This window comes from Sciurus vulgaris, assembly GCF_902686455.1.
Source record: "Sciurus vulgaris genome assembly, chromosome: 9".
Lineage (NCBI taxonomy): Eukaryota > Metazoa > Chordata > Mammalia > Rodentia > Sciuridae > Sciurus > Sciurus vulgaris.
Window position 1 is genome coordinate 129,173,825 of NC_136469.1, and position 17,960 is coordinate 129,191,784.

Below are 17,960 nucleotides of genomic sequence, written 5' to 3' on the forward strand. Positions count from 1 at the left end.
TGCCCAGGAGATAGGGTCTTCTGCATCTTTGCTTTGAGCTACATAGTGTGATTTTTCTTTTCTCTTCTCTTCTTCTCTTTTCTTTTTTTCTCTCTCTCTCTCTTTTCTCTTCTTTTTCTTTTTTTCTTTTCTTTTGTACTGGGACATGAACCCAGGAGTATTGTACCTCTGAGTTAACCTCCTCAGTCCATTTAAAATTTATTTTGAGATAGGGTCTTGATGAGTTGCCCAGACTGGCCTCCCGGTAGTGACCCATCTCACACTCATGAGGACCTGGGATTGTAGGTGTGTGCCACTGTGCCCAGCTTTACATACTGTGATTTATTACTCTTTAAAAAATATCTTCACTTTGTAGAAGACCTGACTGTAGAAGCCTGTGAGAAGAAAATAAGTAAACAGCTAAATGACATGAATTTTGGATTGGGTTTTTTTTAAAGATGTTTTCTAAAAAATTTCGATTTCATGATGTTTGTCTAAGTACAGTGGCTGGGGTACTTTGATAACCAAAGTAAAGCATACTAAGAAAAAATTATCGTTTATGGTTGTAGTTTAGTGATGACTGAGATTTGGATAATGTCAGGACACATGTACCTCTTAAGACATATGCCTTTATTCCTGTATTGACCGAAACAAAAGGCTTCGGAGCCAGGTTTCTCAGATTTGAATTCTCGCTGTCATTGCTGTCTCCTTTTGACTTCCGTTTCCTCCTGTTACTATTGTTGGCGTTGCTTTCTGTGCAGTAGGTAAGTGTAGTAGCCTGAATATTTGTGACGGTGTTGATATGTGAGTTACTTTTTTTGTTTCTTCACAGGGACCTCCGGAACAATCTGATTAGCAGTATAGATCCAGGTGCCTTTTGGGGACTATCATCACTAAAAAGATTGTGAGTATTTGAATTGCTCACCTATGAGCTCGAGTTGTTTCTCTCATAAGCAGCTATTAACTGACCTTACCATGGTGAAAAATGGATGTATGGTAATTTCTAGAGGGTCACCTGGCCAGGTCCCTGATCAAAGAAGAGAGAGTATTTAATATGTGTAGCTTAGAAGATTACTTTGCACAAATGTGATTTGTTTGGTGGCAGGTAGTTGTGTCTTTTCTCATGCTAATAAAATCGTTAACATGTCAGCTCTGCAGACTGATTTAATCTGAAGATGATTTTCAAGTTATGACTCCCTTCAAACTGGGTCTCAAATGAATATAAATCAAGGCGCCTTTCTATCATGATGTGAAGTCTTGCCGGTTTCATTTATTTTTTGCCCATGTGTTATTATTTCAAAATCTAAAGGCCAGCTGTTGTAGATTCCAAAGCTAAACAATCCCCTCCCCTGTCGGGTCTTTCTGCCGTTGCTCACGTTTGAGGTGTGACTGCTGAGATAGTCCAGCCTTCCTCCACTTCTTCTAAAAACATTTATTGATCACAGCCTGCTTCCTGGGTGCTGACTTTTCCAGAAAAGCTCACAGACTCTTGACAGGAAATATCTAGTATGGGGAAGAACAATAGTTTTTCTCTCTACCCTTCTAAGTTCTCATCTGGGATGCCTCTAACAGAGATGCACGAGAGAAAAACAGATTCATTAGCACGTATACTTCCTGTATACTTGGGAGAAAAGCCAGGAAAAGAGTCACCGGGGTGGTTTAGAGCTGAGTGCTGGCACGTTCTTCAGCAGGAGCGGTGTGGTTTCAGAGAAGTGACGGGACAAAGGAAGGGAACCTTGAGGCTCCAGGGGCAGCAATTTGTGGGAAGGCGAGCATATGGGAAATGAATAGTAGATAAAGGTTGATTAGTGATGTTTGCTGTGTAGAATCCTCTGGTGCCTCTCTAGGTTGATAAGACTCCAGAACCCTCCAGGGGCAAGCCTTTGTCCTTCCTGGTGGAGGAGGTGAAGGGACACTTTGCAAACTTATGTCCTGCTTTTAGACAAACAAGGAACAAGGAGAACACAAAGACTTTCCTGGTGTCTTACGTTTCTTCTCATTTGCCATCGGCTCAAAATCATTCTTGTGCTGTTTTCCCAGGGTTTTTAAGAATCACTACTTTTTTTTCTTTTCTTTCTTTTTTTTTTTTTTGTGGACATGGAGATTAAACCCCAGGGCCTTCTGCATGCTGGGCAAGAGCTATACAGCCCCCCCCACCCCCCCAAATTACTACTTGTGCAAGTAAAATATCTTTCATCTAAAACTTGGCTATAGCTGTTCCCCCTTTTCTCTCTGTTGGCAGTCTTGTTTGGAATTCTGTAAGATTAACAATAGTGGGAGTTAAAGGATTTGCTCTTCAGCCTGCAAAATTACTTACATTTTAATCAGGTCTGTAGTGGGGACCTTTTATTACCGTAGCTTTTGTTGGGGGTGAGTGGTGGCACATTGTTTATACAGGAAATTCTGGAGAAAGGCTTGCTACCAGTTTTCTTATTTTCTACTTATTCTGTGCTTGTATTATTTTCCAGTGAAGGCTTTTTAATGAAACCAGTGAGAACATTGTTAGTGTCGTTACCGGAGACTGGAGTTAAGGAGGTCAGAGCTGGGAAAGCGCTGGTCCTAGGTGGGCATCAGCATGGCAGTGAGTGCAGTAAAAGCAGATCAGCCAGGGCAGCAGAGTCTCCAAGGCAGTGGCACTGCAGGGAACAAAAATTCACCAAGCCCATTTTTTGCACCCCAGAGTGGGCCAGGCTCCAGAGGTACTGGGTAAGTCAGGGGTGTAGTGGAATCATATGTACCAACCCAGAGCCCCGATGTGGACATGGCATCTATTCACAGAGGCCAAGCAGAAGCTTGTTTGACTGCCAAGAGTCTTGGGGGTTGCTAAGACTCCATCATACAGATGCCCACAGGGGTGCCGTGCATGGCTCTAAACAGGTGGTACCTCCAGTTAGAGTCCCCAGGGAGAGGAGGGGCAGCAGGGAGGCCAGGCACTTCCTTTGGGCTTCTTGCTGTGCTGGGGCACTTGGTTCCTGTGCTGAGGAACTGAGTCCTCAGGTAGGGGCCTGACCTGCCCTATCTGAAACTGTAGGGCTGGAACATTGTTTGAACTGTCTCTCCCCATGATTCTGATGCTTCTAGACCTTCTGGAATAATTTTTTCCTTTAACTTCTAGGGAAGAATGTGACATTGTACTGTCAGATAGGATCACTTACTCTTCTTCCCTCTGTGAACCACACCATTGTATTCGCAGCTCCACTGGTAGTAGAAAGCCTAATGCTGGTGATGTCTGTGCTGACTTATAGGTTGAAGGAAACTTGACTGTTTGCTCTAAGAATCAGTTTCATTGGGATGTGTTAAAGATGCTGCCAAATATCTTAGGTTCTCCATCTAGTTCTTTGTCCTAAATAATTTCTCAAGTATCACTACCTAAAATAAATTTAGAGACTGATGGTGTAGTGGACATCACCTTAGCATTTTTTCATAGCATTACACATTAAGTTTTCTGTTCTTGACTAGGAAGTAATTGCCGTGTATAATGCTCTTCCCAGTAGAAAATACATTCTTAATTCCAAACAGCTGACTTGTAATTAAACTTAGGTCCACAGCTTGGAAGCTGAAGGGGTCCTGGGTAGGCTTGGTGGATGTAGATACTCTGCAGTGGTGTTAGCTAGCTGCTTGTGGATATAGGCACCATTTCCTATGAGGCCTTCTATCATTCAGTTGAGCATCTTCCTCCACAGCCACACAGATCTTTTGTAACTGTCCCATGCCTTTGCTGTTAGTTTATAGGTAACTTGAATCAGGAAGATGAAGTGGCTTTCTGGAAATAAACTACCAGAAGTAGGTGAAACCTAGACATTCAGTTTTTCTTTGCTTTATCTACAAATTCAGGCTGATCCTCAATCCAAATGAAAACCCATTATCAATACCTAAATTCCATTTTAAGTAGAAATAGCTGTAGTGAAATTGTTTCCTAAAGAATCAATAGTGATGATACCATTTAAAACTTAGAATTAAGACAAGGTAATGAATAGAACCCAGTGTCCTTGTTTTAGCAACAGTTCATGAGATAATGCTTAATTTTCTTAAATGGAGAAACTGAGAAATCAGAGGAGATCTGTTGGAGTAAAAAATTTTTTAAAAAGTGCCCCCCCCCATGATTAAATACCCAGCTTTACTATTCTGAAGAGCCTGAGCTGTACACGTAGCACAGAGGAAGGTGTGTATTGCTTGAGGTCTTTTAGCTAACGCTGCCTTAGAGGAGGTCAGAGCTATGAAACCGTTGCCCACCAGGGTTACTTAAGGCAGCGTGTGAATACCTGGGGGAAAAACTAGATGAGTAGGTACCTGCTTTAAATGCCACCTTCTTACAGTTTATGTCAAATTAACACTTTTCTGCCATTACCAAGTGTACAGTTTGAAATCCGACAGTTTTCTTTTGGAAATGGGCACTTCAAATCACCTTCCTAAAGTAACCCAAAGTCAGTGTACTTCCTGTGTCAGAGAAGGGTAGGTACATGGAAGAAAATATGATAAGAGTACTTCTCAAAGTTTTGTTTAGAGAGCTTGTTCTAATTCTTTCATTGAAATCCAAAGCGTATTGAATTATTCGCAGCCTAATAGCTAATGATTATTAATGTTTGTCGTTAGAGGGGGTTTCTTGCAGTATTTCCTACTTCACTGATGAACAGTGATGAAAGGCACACCAGTCCAGTCAGAAGTTGTAGAACATGTCAGTTATTATTTCCCAGCATTAACTTTTCACTTACAACCAATGCAGGTCTCTGATTAAATGCAAAATTAAAATTGTATTCTTGATCCTTGGTGTGCAGTACAGTCAATAGAGAAAGAACCCAATACTAACTAAAAATTCTGCATAAATGAAAAGGAAAATGTTTCTTAGATTGAGGAGAAGCAAAAATATTTAGAAGAATAGCATTTGTTAGAACATTGAATTTAGGATTGACTGTAAAAAATAATTGGGTCATTGCCTAGATATTGTTGAAGTAATTTGGCTTGAGACTAAATGGTAGATCTCTAAAGTAAAATTAATTCATTACAGTTAAAACTTCTGCGTATTTAAGAAATGAAGTTAGAAAGCATTGAGTGTCAAGTGTTTGTGAGGAAATAAAAGTTTTATCCTTTTGATAGTAACCCTTTTCCCTTCGTCTGTTGTTTGCTGACCGGGTTTGGGTTCCGTTCTCTGAGTGCCCAGCGTAATTAGCTGTGTGGATCATCTAAGGAATTGTTTCCCAGGCAGTAATATAGATGGAGCCTCAGCTCTTCTATTCCAGGTTTATCTTGAGTATTTTGGTAGAAGTAAATGCTTAAAATATAATTAAGTAGCACTTAATTTTGTGTACCAGAAGTAAATGCAAGCAGGAATCATTTTCTTTGAGTGCTGTTCTTATCTCAGTTGAGGTGGGTAGATATCCCAATGATGCAGAAGGGAAAGGTCTTTGATGGTACCTAGGTGGTATTCTCCAGTATAGGAAGTGTGAGACCTTTATAAATGGAGAGAACTAATTGAAGACACTTTCCCCCATCTCTCCTCAGGGACCTGACAAACAATCGAATAGGATGTCTGAATGCAGACATATTTCGAGGACTCACCAATCTGGTTCGACTGTAAGTACCTTTTCTTTCCTATTAAAATAAAAGGAGGCAGTTGAACCAGTACCCAAACATTTATGAACATCTGTGATATGTTCCACCTTGAAGTAGCAACTGCCTGGTTGTAGGAGCAGTAAGGGACAGGGAACTCATGGTTTAGTCAAGGAGAGGCAGTGTCCCCAGTTAACGCAGGTGGGGAGCCTGTATCCAAGATGCTTAGGAACAGAGTGTTTCAGATTTGGGATTTTTTCAGATTTTGGAATATTTGGTATACATAATTGAGACATCTTGGGGATGGTACCTGTATCTAAACATGAAATGACTTCCAATAATTGTTTGGAATATAACAATTTAGATGTTATTGAATAATAAAATCTTACAGAGATGTGAAGGTAAAACGAATACTCCATTGTTTTAGTCACATCAGCATAGCTTCTGTTAGTGATCTGATACATATACTTCCACATTTTCTTTCTGTTGGTCCCACAGATGTATAAGCACATGAATAGGATGTTAAAAGTGCTCTGTACAATGCAGCTTACTTTAAAATATTTGCCAACATGTTAACATCTTTCCAAGAAAGTACTTGTGGATTTATTTCATGCTTTTGCATGGCCACGTTATAGTCCAATCTTATAGAGGGCAGATAATTTTTCCGGTCTTTCCTCTGTTGATGAAGATGTCATTTGATTGCACTTTGTCCTCCTTTAATAATCTACCCTGAATATACACCTTTATGAACTCAACAGATGATTCATCATTCACAAACATGTACCTACAGGAACTTACATGTATCTGTTAGGAAAAAACAAGTGAATAAAAGAAAATGAAGTGAAAGTGACAAAGTAGCCCCATAAAGAGGAGGGAGTGAGGGGAGCAGGCGATTCATTTGCCACTGCTCCTTGAGCTTTGTGGTACTGGAGCAGTGAGTGTGTCACTGTGGTGACCGTTCAGGTTCCTTTTGTGCCCCTCTTAATTCCCTGTAGCTCTCTTGTGAGCATCTCGGTGCTGGAGTATGAGTCTCCTGTTTCAAAATATATGTAATTTTGTGTGTGCTCCCCGACCCCAAGCTGCTTATTTGAAGTGCAGCCAAACAAATAGAAGTTTTCCCCAATTCTGAAGGGAAAATTGGTTTTGTGTGTGGGATTTCCTGAAAGGTAATGCAGGCACTCTCCAGGGTGGCTCTGTCCCCCGTGATTTCCAATGCAAAATACCTAACATGCTTACCAGAACCCAGTGGTGTCTGTAGGATGCAATTCTTTTGTTTATCCTAAGTCCTTCATTTGTAGGATGGATTTTTATTCCCAACTTACTATTAGGAATCTTGTGAACATCTTAAAAAAAAAAATTAGATATGACTGTTAGTAGTCAGTGTGAATCCACTGCTTAGCAATGCATACCGGCCTTATCAGTTACATCTCTCATTTCTTCTTTGCATAACATGAGCTTGAATAATTTCTGTAATGATATAATTTCATGTGGGAGGACTTTTTAAAAGTGTATTCATCCACTTGAATTGCACAAATGTTGTTTTCTTAAATTGTTACCATGACTTACACTCCCATCAGCCAAGCAGCCTGTTCAGAATCCACATTCCGTATCCACTCTGGAAGGCCAGGAAGGGCATCCCTGTCATTGCGCTTCTAATTCGCAAATACTCAATTTTGCTTGTTTTAAAAGTTCCTAGGCCGTTCTTCCATGGTGATCAGAAGAATTTTATCCACACTTTCTTTGCTTAAAAAAAGAAAGTCCTAAAACATGTAAAGAAGCCATCCCACGATGTTCTCACTGAAGGTTGTGTACTGAGGTTTGAGGATGGTGGCGGGAGGGCCAGGCGTCTGTCTGTCCGGCAGCTGCGCAGGAGCTGTCGCCGCCCCGTCACTCTGCCCTCTCCATGCCAAGGCCTCCATCTGCATGAGTGTGACTGTCCCCGCAGCTGAAGGATTCAGCCTGGACCCTGGAGGAGTGCTCCGTCCCCTGCAGTGCCCTCACCTTGTTTCTTGAGAACGCTGGTTCTGAATTCTGTCCGTTCTTGATGCTACAGCAGCATGGAACAGATCCTGGGGAGGTGGAGACTGATCATGCTGCCATTTCCTAGAGCACTCTGTCCCATTTTAATGTTGTGGGCTCCTGAAGGTCAGGTGAGCTTCCTGAGTAGGCAGCCACCACAATTGCTATCTGTCCCTGCCTGTTCCTGGCTGCCAAGAGGCACCCAGGCAGCACGCCCTCTGCTCCAGCCTCTGAACTCACGGTCAGAATTGGGAGAAATACTCTCAGTCAAATGGGCGCAGCAAGCCTCTCAGACTGGAGCCTCGGGTGTTAGGAGTTTAATTCTTGTGCAACACCACAGGGTTGGGTTGCTAAGCTACCTGATGCGGGGCAGTTGGAAGTCAAGGATTTGCCCAAGGCCAGCCTTACAGTGTATGCCAAGTCTTCCTTCGCCCCTGGGCTCCCGCCATTCTGTTCCCGTTTCCACCAGTGGCCATGTGTTGCTGCCGCTGATCTTGGAGACCGTTCTTTAGCTCTTCTTGCATCTTAAATTTTAATTCTTGTGATTTCTTATTTGTGTTTACCTTTTCTATTTGCTGGTTTCTTTAAATGATGCTGAATGAACACATGAAGAGTAATTCCAGTGGGAATTTAGTAAGGTACCTTTTAGAAAAAGGTAGACAGATAAAATCCTTATCTAGCATTAACCTGTTTTTCAAAAATTTATTACTTTATGTAAGTTTAAGAATGATTTCTTCAACCTCAGAGGAAATAGTACTAGTAGCTCCCTCTTTTTTATTTTTTCCATTTTCCAGTCTCTTCATTTAATTAAGTCATTCTTTTCTTTTCTTCTCAAGTTGAGTTTGTTACAACATCTCTAGTGCCAAAGGTCTTTTCTTTTATTCGACAAACATCTGCTGTGTGTTTCTCTGGCTAGACTCTGCTGGGATCACAGAGCTGTGTCAGACAGGGTGCTTCCGAAGTTGAGGAGCCAGAGTCAGCTCCCAGGGATGAGCACGAGTCCTGTGGGGTGCCTCCTCACATACCTTTCCCACGAGGGCCCAGAGCACTGCACCTGGTTTTGAGGCAGGGGCCTGTCACCTCTGACTCCTTCCAGGTCCCTGTAGGAGGAAACAAACTTTTGGTTACGCAGGCAAGGAACCTGCTGTTGACTTTGGATATACCAGCTTGGTTTTTTTAGAGTAAATTGAGAGCTGGACGTCACCATCTTCCCTCCCACTGCCTTGTGGACATCAGCATCCCAATCTTGGAAGAGTGGAGGGAAACCCAGTAGCCTCAAGAAACCAGTCCCCCCAGGCAGCTGCAGTAAGATATGCCACAGAAGACTAAAGCCTTGAACTCAAACAGACCTGAATCTGAGTCCCCTCCTGTCGATGTAGAGCAAGTCACCTTTCCAAGACCTTCATTTTCCTTATCTGATAAATGGGGCTCATACCCCCCCGCTCCAGGTCTTTGGTGCTCTTTCACCGTGTGTACGGCCACATGTGATGTGGGTGTCCTGCCCGTACCAACCCTGTCCTTGCTGCATTTCCAGAGGCTGTGCTGATGCAAATAGATGGATGGACTCTACTTGTTCCAGCAACAGGCCCATGTTTCACAGCCCTTTCCTTGGGTGTAGCTCTCTCTTTGTAAGAGTTAAAACAACTTTCATGAGTTCTTTATAATATTATGTAATGAACATAGGATATTTTGAGAAGTAAAAAATAGTGAAAAGGGATGCATACTTATGTTTTTTTTTTTTATTGGTTCTTAGTTATACATGAAAGTAGAATCCATTTTGATAAAATTATACAAGCATGGGATATATGTCTTCATATATATATATATAGGTCCCCATTCTTGTGGGTATACATTATGGTGGGATTCATTTAGGTATGTACCTATATTTCTAAAAGTGAAATTATTTCTTTCTTTCTTTCTTTTTTTTTCACAGAAACCTTTCAGGGAATTTGTTTTCTTCACTGTCTCAAGGAACTTTTGATTATCTTGGTTCATTGCGGTCCTTGTAAGTAAGAATTATTTGTCCTTCTTAGCATATACTCACTTTTGAAAATCAATATTGCTCATTATGTGGTCTAAAAGATTTCATAAGAAATACCTTGTGAATTTACAAAAGTTTTACTCTTACTTGAGGGCCTGCATGAACACTAAAAAGCATAGAGTAAATCTCAGTAATGCATTTCAGACTGGAATGGCTAGTTTCTCCTCACAATACCATATCACTGTAATCTATATTCAGAGTAAATAAATGGGTAATTGTTTCTCTCTGACTTCCTTTTCAAATCAGGAAATGTTTTTGTTGTTTGACTAATTAAATCCTCAAAGTATAAACTATCCCTCCCTACAAAGACTTTGTAGTGGGGTATTTTATATCGTGAGGATCTAGCTTTATCCTGCAGTCCCTGCTGCACACTGAATTTACAATTTATTACTAATGTTTCTAGGGGTGTTTATTGAGAAGACTTGCTTTATGAAGTCAGTGTAAGAGCTTCACACAGTTCTCTGTCGCTTTAGAATTGGTTAATATTTTTTCCTCAGATGCAATTTTGTTAACTGAGAGATTGCACAAGAGTTATTTTGAAAGTAAACGTAATTCAAGATAAACCTTAATCTATCCCAAACTATATTACACTAATTTCTCTTGGAATTATAGTTAAGTCTGTTGTTTTTAAAATTTTCGTTATCTGTAATATATGGGACTGAATCTTTTTCTAGGGGAAAAATTCTTCCCTGCCAGATAGATGCCTCTGTTCTCTCAGTATGTGCTGAGGTTTTTCTTCTCTCTGTTTTCTCCTCCTTCTACTCCTCGTTTCTTCTTCTTTCTTCTTCTTCCTCCTCTTTCCCTCCTCCTCCTCTTTTTTTTTTCCAGTTCTAGGGATCAAACCCAGAGCCATGAGTGTGCCAGGCAATGCCGTACCCCTGAGCTCCACCCCCGCACCTTTCCTTTTCTGCATCTGACCTGAAAGTCTTGTTCAGCAGTTGCTGTTGAATGTAGCCAGGGGTTAGGCTTCCACCTGTCTCCATCCTGCAGGAGGTGTGTGCACTTAAGAGTCCCAGTAGATTACTCCTATCTGGTCTTCTTGGTGCCATTACTTCCTCATCCAGAGGGCTATTCCTGTGTGTGGAAATAGCTCCTTTCGCTTCTTTTGACATATGTATTGGACTCAAGTCAGCTGTTTCTTGGGATTTTTGTTTGTTTGTTGCTGTGCTAGGGATGGAATCAAGGGCCTCGAGCATGCTCGGCAAGCACTCTACCACTGAGCTGTATCTCAGCCCAGCCCACTCTGAAGTTTCAGAAATAAGATTGTAAGTCATGTACAGTGGCACATGCCTGCACTCAGAGCTGTTAGGGAGATGGTAGAAAAATTGCAAGCTTGAGGCCAGCCTGGGCCATTTAGGGAGACTCTGTCTCAAAATGAAATAAAACGGATTGTAGCTCAGTGATAGGTATGCTTGCCTAGCACGGGTGAGGCCCTGGGTCCTATCCCCAGTACCATGGGGGAAAATTAAAAAAAAAGAAAAAGTGGAAGGAAGGAGAGAGGATGGATAGGTGAAAGTAAGGAAGATGGCGAAGGATCATCTGGCAGGAATATGCCCAGAACTGGGAAAGCTTGCCGGGGTTTTTACCCAGCAGTGTTAGGAGCTGAAGTGACCAGAAGGTGGAGCTTCGGAATCAGAAGCCAGCAGATGGCTCTTCTAGTGTTGTCTGCACACTTATTTTCCCTTTGCTTTGTTTCATCACGTCCCTCTTTCCTTTTTCTCCCTGCTGGTGTTCGGAGCAGGCACACTTAGGCTTGCTGTTTGCACCTGGTTGATTTATTTTTATTGGTCATGTTTCTGTCTTAGTATGTTCTGTTCTTCCTGTTGTATTCTCCATGCTACAGGGGCAGCTGGATGCATATGGCATATGAATAGTCAGGGCTTAGCAAAAGGAGTGTTTGCAGGTTGTTATGCTTATGTCCATGCTTTGTGTATGTATCTGTTCTGTGGGTATTTTGTCCAACATCAAATTGTGATGCTTTCTGCCTCATACAAAGATAGTTCTCTATTTTCTTTCATATTAAATATGCAGCCTTGTTTGTTTATTTATTTTTGGTGGTGCTGGGGATCAAACCCCGGGCTTCAGGCATGCTGGGCAAGTGCTCTACCACTGAGCCACAGTCCCCAGTCCAAGTATGAAGTATTCTTATTTTCATGTTTTTGATTTGCTGTCTTTATCCTTTAAGCCATGGTGTCATCTGTGGCACAGGAGAAGGAGAGTGTTAAAATTAGTCTCTCATCCTTGAGGAGTGTACAATATAGTTAGACACCAAGAATATAACCACACAGGGGACTGGGATTGTGGCTCAGTGGTAGAGCGCTTGCCTAGCACATGAGAAGCACTGGGTTCAGTACTCAGAACCACATAAGAATAGAGGTATTGTATCCATCTACAATTTCAAGAAAATAAATTAAAAAGAATATGACCACACAGAATAGTCCTATATTACTGTGTGTTTCTATTTCATTGCCATAATCAGCAGGGAAGATTGTAGCCGTTTAGACCTTTAGGCTATGAACATGGCAGTGATGCTGAAAAATTGGGAAAAGGCTTCAAGATCCCGAATTATTGCCAAATTTATGATACAAAAGTAGAGGCTTGGTAGACAAAAGGGATGGGGAGTTGGTATTGAACCCTGGAGCCATGGAGCTTGTTGCCTGGATGAGGAATGTCTGGCAGATAGTTTTTCTTTGCATACCAACTTTGATCAAAAAGCAGAGTCCCAGGTCAGTGGGGGACAGTGTTGAAGACAGGTCCTTAGAAAGATGACCACAACCAGTTAGTGCTGTATGCCAGAGGTATGTTAGAAGTAAGCAGTATTGTGCTTTCTAGCAAAGATTAAACCAAGATACAGCATGGTGCCATTTCATTTTTTTGCTATAATCTCTAATTTGTATTTTGTAGAGAATTTCAGACTGAGTATCTTTTGTGTGACTGCAACATATTGTGGATGCATCGCTGGGTAAAGGAGAGGAACATCACTGTTCGGGACACCAGGTGTGTTTATCCTAAGTCACTGCAGGCCCAGCCAGTCACCGGGGTGAAGCAGGAGCTGTTGACATGCGGTAAGGGAGAAATCAAAACTGAGAAGCATTTACTATGTTTTGACTTGCTACCATGTTTTTCTTGACAGACTGTAAAATTCTTTTGATGGAACTGAAGTACAATCATTAATCTTTGAGGATTTGATAATATTTGGTTTATGCCAACAAGTAAGCCAGCTGGATTAGAAAGCCTTATTTTTTTGATTGGTTTTTAAGTTAGCTGTTCTTAGGCTCTGAAAAGTTTTCTTTATGAGAAGCAATTTCAAAATAGCTCACACTTTGCATCAGCAAACCAGGAATTTATTGATTGTGGTAAAGTTTCAGGATACCCAACTATTGTTTGTTGGCAGGAGTGAGACATGATATAACCTTTTTTTGATTGTTTTTTGTGGTGCTAGAGCTTAAACCCTGTGCACCCTGCATTTGAGGCAGGTACTGTACCCCTGAACTGCATCCCACCCCATGGTACAGCCCTTTTTGATGTTTTTATAGTTCAGCAAAGTGTCAGTGGCCCTAAAAGAGAGATGCGATGCCATTAGATCTGATAATCTAATGTCTTGTTAATTCTTAGGAAATGATCACCTGTGTATGTAAATCCTCAAGCCTTTATGTATAAATTGTATCCTAAGTTCTCAAAAAATAGAGGAACTGTTTAATTACTTTTGACATGTTCATTAGTGAGGTAATATGTTGTTATTGAAAATCATGATTTTAAAGAATATCTGAAAACAGGAGAAATAACACCTTTACTCTGTGCTAAGTGGGGGAACAGTGGAACAGAAACAACCCGTAAACCCACAGTAATTCCTGTAATAATGCAGGGAGATGCCAGCCCAGTCTTTATGTTTGAAAAGAAACAATCATGCCATTTTTCTTCTCTTTATTTTCGTTATTTTTGTTATTTAACAAGTAAAATATGCTCATTGAAAATGAAGATTTATGAAAGGAAACAAAAAATTAAAAAAATATCAAACCTCCTGTCTAATTCTTACCACAGAGATAGGGAGTGTGGAGACCTTGGTACGTTATCTTCCGCACCTTTTTCCTTTGTTTGGTTTGTTTGGTTTGTGATACTGGGGATCACACGGGCCTCACACATGGAAGGCAGGGACTCTCCACTGAGCCAATTCCTCAGTCCAAGAAGCAGGACTCCTGTGTTTTGACAAAAATATTCTCTAACATTTTCTAACTTTTTAAAAGTTGAAATAATGGAAACTTATCCCCTTATCATATATACAACAGATGCATACCAATGCATTGTACAGAATATCCATAATTTAACAGCTTCCTTATTACTACATATTTAACTTGTTGTTTTCTCAATCCATAAATAATGCAGTGATTAATGTCTTTGTATATATTTTTGCATATTTGCAATTATTCTTTAGGATATACTACTGTTAAAAATAGAATTGTGTTAGACAAATGAACTAATATTTTAAAGGCTTTTTTTGTGTACATTTTCGCAAACATATTTAAAATCTTTCCTTTTCATTTTTCTGACTGGAAGGAAATATATCCTTTTTCAAAACATGATTATAAAATATGGGATTTTAAAGGTCATTTTTTTTCTTATATGTTCTAAATTTTCCATGGTGAGTGTTTTTTACTCTTATAACTAGAAATCAGTGTTTTAATCAAAGGTAATATAATGTCCAAATGTATTTTAAAATTGTATCAGCATCTACTTATCCCTGGTTTCATTCTCTGCATTTAAGTATTGTTTTACAGCCTGTTCTTTTCGTCTGCTTCAGTGATCATCTGATAGGTTTATAATACCTAAAAGAAACAACTGTAAATAAAAGAACTTGAGTATGAAATGGTTTCATTTTAATTTTACTGAATTTTGTTTCCGCCTGTGAACACTTTTCTTAGTCTGTTTTGTTACTATAACAGAATACCTGAACTTTATAAAGAGAAGGGATTCATGTAGATCACTGTTTTCAACACTTAAAGTTCAAAATCAGGCAACCCCATTGTGTTGGCCTCTGGTGAGGGGCTTGTGGCAGATGGAATCATGGCAGGAGAGCATGTGGGAGCAGATCACATTACGGGATAGGACCAGAGAGCAGTTTAGGGGGCAGGCTCAGGCTATTCTCGGAAATTGCTCTCAGGAGAAGGGACTCACTCTAAGAGACCAGCATTAGCTCCTGAGGGCGGTGCCCCGTGACCTAAGAGCCCTCGGCTTGGCTCCATCACTTTTCACATTACCGCACTGGGGACCAAGCTTCCGACACCTGAGCCCTTGGGGAGCACCCAGACCACAGCTCCACTGAGCTCAGTGGCAGCCATTACTATGAGCATTCTGACTACTGAGGAATGTTCTTTGTTCCCTGTCATGATTGTTTACCAAGTCTTCTACGTCTCCAGATCCACCCCTTGAACTGCCCTCATTCTACATGACTCCATCCCATCGGCAAGTTGTGTTCGAAGGAGACAGCCTTCCCTTTCAGTGCATGGCCTCATACATTGATCAGGACATGCAGGTGCTGTGGTATCAGGACGGGCGAATCGTTGAGACTGATGAATCGCAAGGTATCTTTGTTGAAAAGAACATGATTCACAACTGCTCGTTGATTGCAAGGTAAATTTTTTAGATGAAGATATGTCTCTGGATTTTATTTATCCTTTTGGAGTTGTAATGTTTAGTTGGAATTTAGATTAATATTTTATCTTCTTGCATTGAAAATTGCATCTGGCATTTGTTCTCTTGACTGTATTCCTCTTTTAAAATTAAATAGGCGTCATTCCATCCACTTTTGGACAAACACCTATGAAAGGAAAGCACTTAAAAAGTTGGGAATTTTTTTGCTTCAAGCCTTCAGAAGAAAAATGTACATTTTTTTTTTTTTTGTGCCAGACCTTATTTTCTTAACTATTTCCTGCTACTAAACTTTTATTTTTACTTGGAGGAATTACCTGATTTTCACTAGTTGCTATTCTAAGGATAGCAACTCATGTTTGATACTACATTTTAAGATACTTCTACCTACTAGCATAAAAGAATATACTATCTGAACTGTCAACCCTATGGTTGATATTAGCACCAAAATAGTTGATTTGAGCTTTATAAAATATTGAAAAGGCTTAAAATACATGTGGTGTTATCACTCACCAGATATTTTATTTTGGTGAAACCCTTACTTATAGACATTGAATTTTTTCCCTCCTTCCTTCTCTCCCTTCTTACTGGTTGATCTACCTACCTAAAACACGGCTTGAATTTTTATCCCAGTAGAGCTGTAGTTTCCAAACTCTTCCAGGGCAGAGATGCCATGAGAAAATTGTTGAAAAAGTCAAGGTTCTCTTGAGTTGATTAAAGTCTGATAAATTCTTTTTTTTTTTTTTTTTTTTTTTTTTTTAAGTCCTTTAAGACATTTATTTTAAACCAACTTGATACAATGGAGAAGAAAAAAAAAAAACCTCCCTCATTCTGTGCTCTTTCTTTTCCTTCCCTTCTCCCCTTTTATCCTCCCTCTTTCTTCCTTTCCTCTCCCTATGATCTGAAATTCTCCCTCCCTTCAAATCTAGTAAACACCAAAGTGTGTGTGTGTGTGTGTGTGTGTTTTTAAGAAAATAGAAGTCTTCTGGAGCTCTCAAGAAGTCTGATAAATTCTGAGATCAGATTTTTTAGTTTATAATTTCTTTCTTGGAACTTTCTGTTTATTACAACCATATTTTCATTTATGTCTTTTATTTCTCATTTTGGGTTTGTTTTCCTTCTAATGTCTGCTACAACTGAATCATCAACTATTTTTCTTTAGAGTATGGTTTATATTTTCCTATATTTAAAAAAGTATTATTTGTCAAGTGATAATTTATATAATAGGATATTGCTTCTTAGCCAACAAATTCTAAAATTCTCTGGCCTTTGAAGAAAAAGTTTGAGACTCCCAACTCTGGGTTCTATTTCATTTTTCTGAGAAGAGCTGGTTTTGTTTAGTCAGGCAATAGCTTTGATAAACTCAAACTCTGGTAGGTGGCAGCTGATATCTTGGTGTCTGCCCTATTGTGTGTGTGCTCACAGGTCAGTCTCTGATCTGGGTGGATTTTCATCCTTAGAAGTTTGCATTTCTAGACAGGCTACTTCCTCCCTCCCTTCACCCACCATTTTTTAAGACAGTAAGATGGTGAGTTTCTGTTTGAAACTGTGTGCACAGTGGGGGGTGGGGACTTTTCAAAGGTTTCTGGGAAGGGCAGTCAGTAGAGGAAAGGAATCAAGAGGTGGGAGGTGGGGAGGGAGAGGGAAAGTGCTGGGGAGTGATATTGGCCAAATTATATTGTTACATCGTGTACGTGTATGCATGTGTAACAACAAATTCCATCAATAAGTACAACTATAATGCACCAATAAATAAATGAGGGGTTGGGAAATAAAGGAAAAGGTTTTCCAGTTACTCTCCAGTGCTAATTTATTCTTCCCTGATATCAGCTCCTCTTCATTTCCTGCTTATTTTTGATCACTGGTCATGTGTTCATATAGTTATTACTTTATTATTTGTTCAGGATTTGAGTATTAATTGTAGAAAGGGTAGTTTAATATGAGCCACTCAACCTTCCCTAGAAGCAGAATTACCTTATTAGGGAATAAGATTAATTGATAGAGATGATATATTCATGTTACACTATTTTTACTGTGGTGTTAATTTCCCAGACATGTACGTATGTCGGAATTCATCAGATTGTACACTCTTAAGCCATTTATCGTATAAATAAACAATAATTGATATATAATGCACCAATCAATCTTTAAAAATAGGCTAGACCTTGTTCTATATAAAAGAACTTCGATTTAATTTATAGTCACAGTTGTGTGACTGTAAAGCAATTAAATTTACTTTGTAAATCTATTTCTGCAGGTTATATTTAAATTGTTATAAATACTTTATAGCAGTACAAAAATTAATTCTAAGGATAGCAACTCAGCATAAAAATGTCGTTAGTAGAAACTTTTGATTAAAGTAAAAATCTTGTGAAGACTGTGAAGGTCTTTACCCAGATTTAGCCCAGAATAATAAAGAAGTTTCAGGAGACAAGGTGTGTAACAATAAATTGAGTATGAGCTATCTTTTGATTCTTCATGGGTTTCTTCATGTGATTGATCCTTCTAATCAATAAGAATTGGTGGTTGAAGTTCTCTTAGAAGATGAAATTGAAGTTGCTTATTTCTTCCTAAAAATCTCCTTGAATCTCTGAATCTGCTTCCTGGAGGATTCTTGGAGATTTTATCCCAGTGATTGCTTTTGGACACTGAGGTGTTGCTAAATGTTGTCCACAAGCATCTCTGTCTTATGGCTGCTGTTCCCAAAGCAGGGTGCTAATGTGCCCGG

At 39.9% G+C, this 17,960-nt stretch overlaps 1 protein-coding gene across 1 annotated transcript in view; it reads left to right on the top strand.

Moving 5' to 3' along the window:
* ADGRA3 (adhesion G protein-coupled receptor A3) overlaps nt 1-17,960 on the top strand; it is a 107,253-nt gene that overhangs the window by 40,231 nt on the left and 49,062 nt on the right. The window contains exons 3-7 of the mRNA XM_079154777.1: nt 812-883; nt 5,479-5,550; nt 9,479-9,550; nt 12,491-12,651; nt 15,001-15,214. Of these exons, the coding sequence (XP_079010903.1) occupies nt 812-883; nt 5,479-5,550; nt 9,479-9,550; nt 12,491-12,651; nt 15,001-15,214 (591 nt within the window). The remainder of the gene's footprint in view (nt 1-811; nt 884-5,478; nt 5,551-9,478; nt 9,551-12,490; nt 12,652-15,000; nt 15,215-17,960) is intronic.